Source organism: Neofelis nebulosa, chromosome 2 (assembly GCF_028018385.1).
Source record: "Neofelis nebulosa isolate mNeoNeb1 chromosome 2, mNeoNeb1.pri, whole genome shotgun sequence".
NCBI classification, from domain to species: domain Eukaryota; kingdom Metazoa; phylum Chordata; class Mammalia; order Carnivora; family Felidae; genus Neofelis; species Neofelis nebulosa.
Genome location: NC_080783.1, coordinates 119693715 through 119702905, shown reverse-complemented (window position 1 = coordinate 119702905; position 9191 = coordinate 119693715). Strand labels below are relative to the sequence as shown.

Below are 9191 nucleotides of genomic sequence, written 5' to 3'. Positions count from 1 at the left end.
CCTATTCAGCCCTCAAGGCAATTGACTAGGAGCAGCTTGAAGGCAGATAATGTCTTACTTATTTCCTTATCCTCAGGCCTGGCAGAATAGTTGACTTCAGAGAGCAGTAGCGTCAGCTGAAAGGCAACCTTGCTGGAAAGCCTTCCCGGTGCCCCTAGGGTGTGCTGGATGGTTTTCAGGACCAGGGCACACAACAGCTAATGTCTGGACAGGTTAACAGAACTGAATTCTAATTAACCTGGGAGCATGCCTGATGCTGCTTTTGATCCTAGATGGCTTTAAATAATCCAAAACGGATTTTCCCAATATTTCTGTAAAGAGAGGCATGGAATAGTATATTTGTTGTGGGGTTTAAACATAAAGGAGTTAAGAGATGGAAAGTGCCTCCTTGGTCAGCATAGAAATTAGACCAGACTGACATCTCACATTCTTTTTGTCTTTTTCATAATCAGAGAGGAAGTAGGGGAAGAGGAAAATGGGGAGCTCTAACAAAAATCCTGCCTGCTCTAAATGCATCTTGTCCTTGTTCTCTTTCATACTGGTAATTCTCATTACGTCATCCATCTGTAATTAAGCACTGCTTTGTGAGGTCTCAGAAAGTTTCCTATTGCTTCTTACTTTTTAGCTTTCCGTGTCTGCCTTTGGTACCCTCGGTGTTAGCCCACCACAGGATGTCTTTGCCCCTTCAACATCCAGCGCGGTGCCTTGCACATTTCAATGAATTCTTGTTAAGGAATTATTGAATATGTTCTGAGGCAGAAAGAAGTGAACATGAAACATTTCTCTCACGGTGAGAACAAATATTTCTGTTTCAGATACGAATCAGCTAGTCAGCGCAAATTGTGCTTCTATATGCTCACCAGGTGTAGGGAAGGGCTTTGGCTGAGATTGAGAAATTCACCTCGGGAGCATAATAAAGGGGGCGGGGAACTAAAGGCTCAGAGCCTCGAGGAGGAGGCGGAGTCACCGAGAGTTTGAGTATTTTTGTCCAATCAGAAGGAGGCCGTATAAGCAGAAGGGGGAGATAAAAGGGGCGCGGGAGCTCGCGAATCCTGCCCAGTTACACCAGCCCGCCAGCAGGAACCACAGCTCCTAGGCTTAGGTGCTCCTGCCCCGCGCGAGCGGCCGATTCCGAGGCAGACTCCAGCAATGGCCTTTGCAAATCTGCGGAAAGTGCTCATCAGTGACAGCCTGGACCCTTGCTGCCGGAAGATCCTGCAAGATGGAGGGCTGCAGGTGGTGGAGAAGCAGAACCTGAGCAAAGAGGAGCTGATAGCCGAGCTGCAGGTAAGGCGAGCGGGAGAAAGACGGGGGCTCGGTGGCATCCTCTGCCGAGACCGGCCGGGGCCAGCGCGCCCCACCCCCCACTCCCCGTCCCCGGTACCAGTCAGTCTTGGGGCCTCCTGAGATTGGAGAGTGGGGGAGGGAGGAGAAGGAGAAGAAACAGCCGCGAGCTGCAGGATGCAAACTTTGCGTTCAGTTTGCAACCGCGTGTTTCGCGCTGGCTCGCTTCCCGCCGGCATTGCAAAGTGCAGGCTGCCCGGACTGGTCCTGCGGGCTGCCCGAAGGATGCCAGCGCGGCTCCCCTGAGCCTTCGCGCGCTGTGGCCCTGGCAGCCCTTCGCCGCCCCCTACCCGGGCGCCGGGGCACTGGGGGAAGGGGCGCCAAAGTAGCTTCGCCGCGGGGAGCCCAGGGACCGGCGATCCTTCCCGGGCCAGGTCCTGGCTCGCCCGGCAAGTACAGCCTTCCTTGGGGGGCGGCCGGGGCGTTGGCGGAGTCCCAGCCAGTCTCGTGGCCGCCGGAGAGGCTGCAGGGAAGGCGGCCTGGCTGGGGCAGCAAACGCCGTACCCGCCTTTCGTCTGATGCAAGACTGCCGCGAGTTTTCCCCGCCCCTCGGCCTCCAGAAAGCTCTCGGAGGGAAGGGGGGCGGGCGGGGGGCGCCAGAGGTCCCCGGGCCGCCCCCGCAGCTGCCGCCACGGCCCCCGGGCTCCAGGCTTTAAAGCCCATGCCCGCCTGCCTTATGGTTGGCCTTATCGCTGGTCACGAATGACCAGCCTGGGTTCGAATCCGATCCCAAACGCCCCCAGGACATTTCTGTTTCTTAGCAAATCTTTCTCAGACATGTATCAGTTTGCCGTGCTGCACAGTTAGCGCAATCTGCTTCAAGTCTTCCTCTGCCTTGGTCCGGTGAGGTTTGGTGACCTCGTGCAACCTTAGGGCACTTACTTTGTGAGCTCTTCACTAGTTCCGCTCCCCCCCCCCCCCCGCCCCGTCCGCGCCCCACTGTATTCTCTCCCACCCCCAACTCCCACAGCCCCGCAGTGCCGCCTCCTACCAACCTCGCTCAACCCCGGCGCACATCCACCCCCTCCATTTTCTCCTCGGAGGGCCCCTTGAAGCAAACCACAGAGGCGGCAGCAGTTGCTTTCGCTGTGCCGGAACCACATGTCCTGGAAGCTGCCTGTGCTCCCTGTCTGCCCTCGTATCTGCGTGTCCCTCCCCGTCCGCCCCAGCCCTGCACCGCCACGGTGGTGTATCTGGGTATCCAGACCCCGTCTTGTTCTTAGAGAAGTGTCTGCCTGGTCCCTGCCTTCAAGAGGTGTGTGGACTAGTTAGGGAGCCTGGCCATCACTCCCGAGAGTATTGACCAGATGACACAGTACTTGAGTGCCAAGTGAGACCACCCGGCAACCTACCTTCTGCCTGTTCTGCTGCTGCAAAAGTGGAGACAAGGGGGCTGATCGGTCTGAATGGGGGTGGGGGACAGGCGCTCAGGACCTGATCCAAGGTAGGGACGGATGGGAGGCAGGCACCTCAGCTTGTCTCCTTCTCCTTCTCTTTTGTATGGGTGCTGTCAGTGGCCTTGACTCGGCAGTGGCCAGAAGGTAGTGCTGTGGCCTCTAGACCAGCTTCTGACCCTCCCCTCCGCCAGAGCACCAGGTTGGGAAGAGTGGCCTCCCTTGGGCTTTGCAGCTTTCCTGTGGAAATTAGAAGTCCTAATTTCTAGGATTTCCAGGGAGGGCAGGGTGCGGGGATACAGGCAGAACTGAGCAGAATCCAGGCCTCACCAGTACTGGAGGGGTTCCATGAAGTTGAGAAGTTGGCTGGGTGGGTTGCTGGAGTCTGGAGCTACAACTTGGAAGGACATCTTAAAGGCACTGACAGATCCTGGCAGGAGAGGAGGGGTGTTTTGTAAGCTACTGGCCGGCATCTGTCTTGCTGGGCTGTTGGAGCCCCCCAAGCCTTCGTGACTGTCTTTGTAAAACATTCACTTCAGAACATCAATTAGTCGATCTAGGCAGCCCCCTGGAGGGGCCTCGTATCCACAGTGTCTTTTTTACTCTGGGTGGAGAGGGATCTGTGTTAGTGCCTCCTGCCCTCTCCCATTTAAATCTTCTTAACGTGGAGGGAAGCTGGAGCGCATTGCCGGCCCAGGCCTGGCCTCTGTACCCACTCTTCGCTGTTCAGGGCGGGCACAGTTTGCTCTCACTGGCTCCGTGGTGAGAAAGTACAATGACCCCTGAGAATGGTGCTTTTCAGACTCAAAGCAGATCCCCGCACGCTGTGGGTAGCGGGTAGCTGGTTTTGTGGGTCATGATTAGCATTTTAAAAAAACAAAGTAAGTAGCAGGGAACAGGGCAGATAGGCTGAGTATTATGTCATGAAATTTGTTTCAATGATGTGGGCACTTGTGCCTATGTGGTTAGTGAGCGTAAAATCACAACTTAAATAGATATTTCTTACTGTAAGTCTTAGTCAAAACAGTTTGGAAAACACTGTCTTGGAATAATAAACTTAGTGATACATAGATTTTTCTTCTGCTCTATTGAATAGCAGTGCCGGTCAGAAACCACTAAATCACATGCTAGTAGTAATGCATTTAACTTACTGAGCACATTTACATCTTTATCTCAGAATTTTAAGAAAGATAAGGGGAAAAACTTCCTTGCAAGATTCCATCCTTTGAAAGGCTCCGTTAAAATAGCAAGTTCCCAGCCTTTGCACAGGGATGCAATTTGCAACAGTTAAGGTAGCCATGTACTTAATCAGGATGGCACACATTGTGCTAAACAGCATCTCCCTGCATTCCCTGTAGCTGGGGAACATGACCTGGAGAGTTCCGCTTCCCTCGAGATTTAAGTCAGAGGCACCAGCAATGCTAGCTAGCATCACCCTCAAGGCCAAACCTGTCCTCTTTGGGAAAGGAAGCAGGTTTGAACTTGAGAAATGTGAACAGCTTTCCACTGCTGAGTTAGCATAGTTTTGTCCGGAACAGCTATAAATCCAGCAGAACACTGGCTGTTTTCCAGCTCTAAGGCAGCTGCAGAGAGCATTAGACGGCAGACAGAGTGGGTGCAGCATTGAGAGGTGCCAAAATGGACTGCAGGACACCGGAGAAGAAAGTTGTAGTCACAGCAAACTGCACGGAGGATGTGGGCGGATTGACACGGGGCTGCGGTTTGCCTAAGTAGAGGAGCCGGCAGCTTGGACCCAGGTCTTGGAGGGTTGACCTGTGACCTGAGGAGGGGATGGTACCTAGAAGTGCAGGGGTTTTGAGGGGCCACCAGGAAGCTCTCAAGAAATATGTGCTGATTGGGGTGCCGAGGTAGTGCAGTTGGTTAAGCATCCGACTCTGGCTCAGGTCATGATCTCCTCATGGCTTGTGGGTTCGAGCCCTGCATTGAGCTCTGTGCTGACAGCCCATAGCCTGGAGCCTGCTTCCGATTCTGTATCTCCCTCTCTGTCTGCTGTCCCCCGCTCATGCTCGCTCGCGCTCTCTCTCTCTCTCTCTCTCAAAAATAAATAAACATTAGGGGCGCCTGGGTGGCTCAGTCGGTTAAGCGTCCGACTTCAGCTCAGGTCACGATCTCACGGTCCGTGAGTTCGAACCCCGCGTCGGGCTCTGGGCTGATGGCTCGGAGCCTGGAGCCTGCTTCCGATTCTGTGTCTCCCTCTCTCTCTGCCCCTCCCCCGTTCATGCTCTGTCTCTCTCTGTCTCAAAAATAAATAAACATTAAAAAAAAATTTTTTTTTAATAAAAATAAATAAATAAATAAATAAACATTAAAAAAAAGAAAGATTTGTAAGAAGCCTTTATTATTTTTGGTGTTGAGTCTTTGTTCTGCTATACACGGTGCAAAGAGTTTTTCCGCATGTTAACGCATCACTTTCCTTTAACTTTGTTTAGGGGATTTTTTCCATAAGAAATTTACATTTAAAAGATGGTAGAGGCTGAGCCTCTTGATCTTGATCTCTGGGGTCCTGGGGCTTAGAGCTTACTTTTAAAAAAAAAAAAAAAAAAGGAAGGATGAAAGAAAGGAAGAAATTTACATTTGAAAAGTTATCAAATTTGTCAGTGTTTTCTTTTATGGTTTCTGGGATTTGGGCCTTGCTTCTGAAGTTTCCCCATCCTGAGATCATAAAAATATCCCCTTACATTTTCTTCTAATGCTTATCCGCTTTTATTTATTTATTTATTTATTTATTTATTATTTTTTTAATGTTTACTTATTTTTGGGTGGGGGGGCGGGGAGGGACAGAGAGAGAGGGAGACACAGAATCCAAAGCAGGCTCCAGGCTCTGAACCGTCAGCACAGAGCCCGATGCCAGGCTGGGACTCCTGAACCGTGAGATCATGACCTCAGCTGGAGTCGAACTCTTAACCGACTGAGCCACCTACGTGCCCCCTAATGCTTATCTTTAAAAAAATTCTTTAATTCTTCTGGATTTTTAAAAATCTATAGTGAGATAGAAATTTATTTATTTTTTCTAAATTTACCTCATACCATGTATCACATAGCTCTTCCTATCCCCATCAGTTTGAATACTACCTTTATCATTTTCTCAATTCCCAGACAGACACAGATCTGTTTGTCTATTCCAGGCACATATGGCTCTGTTTGCCAGGTACCCATTTGGTTCTGTTGAGCAATTTGTCAGTTTCTGAACATTTTCGTCCTGGTTCTCTCCTAACTTATCCTTTCTTTCTTTTTTTTTTTTTTAATTTTTTTTTAAAGTTTATTAGTTTATTTTCGAGAGAGAGAGGAAAGAGAGAATCCCAAGCAGGCTCCATACTGTCAGCACAGAGCCCAATCGTGACTCAAACTCACAGACTGTGAGATCATGACCTGAGTGGAAACCAAAGGTCGGACGCTTAACCAACTGAGCCACCCAGGCACCCCTTGACTTACTCTTATGCTCACAGAACTCTTGAATGCTGTTGTATAGGTCTTCTGCCTCCTTATCACAGACAGGAGAAGGAATTTCCAGTGGTGGATTTTTTAAAAAAATTTTTTTAATGTTTATTTATTTTTGAGAGAGACAAAAGTGTGAGCTGGAGAGGTGCAGAGAGGGAGACACAGAATCTGAATGAAGCAGGCTCCAGGCTCTGAGCTGCCAGCACAGAGCTCTATGTGGGGCTCGAACTCACAGACCGCGAGATCATGACCTGAGCTGAAGTTGGATGCTCAACCGACTGAGCCACACAAGCACCCCTACAGTGGTGCATTTTTGATCATGTGACATGTTTGAATTATTTAGGGAAGGAAGGTGGTGGTGGGGAGAATGGTGAGGGTAGGTTGCCATGGCCTCTCAAATCACTGAATTCATTTATTCAATGGAGTATTCCAGCTATCAAAATAATAAGGTATTTTAAAAAGTAAGTTATCAGCTATTAAAATAACCTGCTTTAGAGATGTAACATATAGATGAAGAGACCAAATTGCAGGTCAGACCGAGAACACCCGACTGTAAAACAGATGATACAAAAATAGGAGGAGGGAGTGATGTTAAATCCAGGGTTGTTGGCAAAGGTTTCATGGAAGAGAAGTTCGCTGTACCTGGAAAAGTTGGTAGTGGGTGGCCAGGCATGGGGATCCTTTGCTTTGGAGCCAAGAACAGTGGACTTGAATGTGGGACAGTCAGCAGTGTCCCCATGTGCCCAGGCATTGGCTCATGTCCAACGAGGCTGCTTTATAGGGAGGAATTTCAAGCACCCTCGAGATTCTCCCTGGCATTGGCCAGTGTTGGCAGTGAGCCCAGATGGGGTGGTTCCTGTTCGGTTCCTCTAAGTTTTCCGTGTGCATGTGCCTTGTACGTTCCGAGGTCACAGCATACATGCGTAATGGTGAGTTTTGGCATGTCTGTCACTGTGAGCTCCTTGAGGGGTGGGACTATGACTTACTCCTCTTGTGTTGACGGAGTCTAGCATAATGCCGGCTACATACCTACCAGGCACCCCATAGGTGGAAGGAAGGCATGAAAAGGGCAGGAAGAGGGGACACGGGCATCTTGAATTTTGTCAGGCTTCTGTTTCTCATGTGTGAAATGCAGTTGGACCAGAGGCTGGTCACGTGTTCCTTGGAGTCTCCCATTTTGAGGTTCTATTTCAGAACTGTGGACGTGAAAGGGCTCTCTGTGGTCAGGCACAGCCCCCCCCCCCCCACCAGGGAGCATGCATGAGGCATAAGCACCTCCCGAGGAATAATTTTACAACTGACCAGTCATTCCAGTGCTTAGAAGACCCCCGTGCAGAGCCCAGGGAGCCAGATACAGTGGCCTTTCTCTGTCCTCCCAGTGTGTGTGGTGGGCAAGGAAGGGAGAAGGTTCTCATGGCTTCCAGGTGAGAGCTCTGCCAGGGGAAATGGCGGAGCGGCTTATATCAGTGGGGTCAGATGAGACGTGGGGCGTCTGCTCTGTCCCTCTTACTTTACAGGTGAAGACCAGGGGTGGGGGAGGTGGCTTAGCACCGTGACCTGCCTTAACTTTGGCAGACCTGGAACTGGAACCCCAGCCTCCCGATCCCCAGCTTCCTGCTTTTGCAACAGCACTTGCCTCCTCAGCAGCCCCGGATAGCCAGTTTGGGGCAGAGCAGGCCCCCGTGCACCTGGCCCATTTCCTGGGGACTCTCACTGAGTGTTTGGGCAACAGTATCCTTATTCAGAGAACATATCACAGGATTCTGGAAGAGCCCAAGAAAGCTTGTCTTGAGGTCTAACTTAGCACAAGTAAAGCGGCTTCAATGCATCCAGAAAGTATGCATACTTTTTAGTCTAAAACGGCTTGTGTTTCTCAACAGCTATAGACTGGTTGAACTGTTCTCCCTTCGTCCTCTTACTTTGGTCTCTATTTTAGGAAATGTCTTTCTTTCAACAGTTTGTCTTTTCCTCACTTTTTAGTCGCTCAGCCAGCCAGCACTTACTGAGTGCTTCGCATGTGCCAGTCATAGGGGCTTACAAAGTAGAACTTGGTCCCACCTCTCCATTCAGCAGCAGTGTCCCATGGAAGAGGTCATGTCTGCAGAGGGGGGCAGTGTCCGATGGAGGAGGTCATGTCCGTTGAGTGGGGCCAGAGAGCCTGCCAGGTGCGATACCTATCCTCGCTCATTTCCTCATGCACTGGAGGAGGCCAGATCTCAAATTCTGAGCTCTTAGGGGAGGGAGCCGGGACTTGACTCCAGGCCTGACTAATGGCGGACCCTTCCTTACTCTGAATATATCCAAAGTCAGCTGGCAGGCAAGAACTCCCACTTTGGGCAGAGGTGCCAGGAGGTCTGGAAGACCGACTGTGGACCCAGATGTTTCTTCTGCCTCAGGATTGTGAAGGCCTCATCGTCCGCTCAGCCACCAAGGTGACTGCTGATGTCATCAACGCAGCAGAGAGGCTCCAGGTGGTGGGCAGGGCCGGCACGGGTGTGGACAACGTCGACCTGGAGGCTGCCACCAGGAAGGGCGTTCTGGTCATGAAGTAAGTCGAGGAGCCCGGGAGAGCATGTGGAGGCTCACCACGAGCGGGAAGGGGAAAACTTCAAGAAGGCCAGGGCAGAGTAGGAGGCTTTCAAGAGGATGGCTGGTCCAGGCTGAGCCCAGACAGGTGGTCCGTGCTCACAGCATAGGGGTGCCCCAGGTTTTTGACCAGGAGGCTCTCTTTGTAATCGCAAATCACTTCCCAAACCCACCCCACAGATGTTTGAGCAGCAGCCTGGTTCAGGAAACGGAAGAATGTTAGTGCATCTGTCTGCGTTCCCTACTCCAGCGTTGCCCCTTCCCCTCCACTGCATCTGGGGTCAGGTTTTCCTGGGCTCTGCTTGGCCGAGCACAGCCTTTGCTTGTTGAGTGACTATATTCTTTCCCTTCCTCACCTCCCTTCACCCTTCTGCAGGCAGGAGCCCAGCTGCCCTTTCACACTCCAGG

The 9191-nt window shown here is 51.2% G+C and overlaps 1 protein-coding gene across 1 annotated transcript in view; it reads left to right on the top strand.

Annotated features, from left to right (window-relative positions):
• The first annotated feature begins 1029 nt into the window (after window positions 1–1029).
• The window catches only part of PHGDH (phosphoglycerate dehydrogenase), a 33301-nt gene continuing 25139 nt past the window's right edge, over window positions 1030–9191 (top strand). The window contains exons 1-2 of the mRNA XM_058716030.1: window positions 1030–1287; window positions 8594–8745. Coding sequence (XP_058572013.1) covers window positions 1150–1287; window positions 8594–8745 — 290 coding nt within the window. The 5' untranslated portion in view covers window positions 1030–1149. The remainder of the gene's footprint in view (window positions 1288–8593; window positions 8746–9191) is intronic.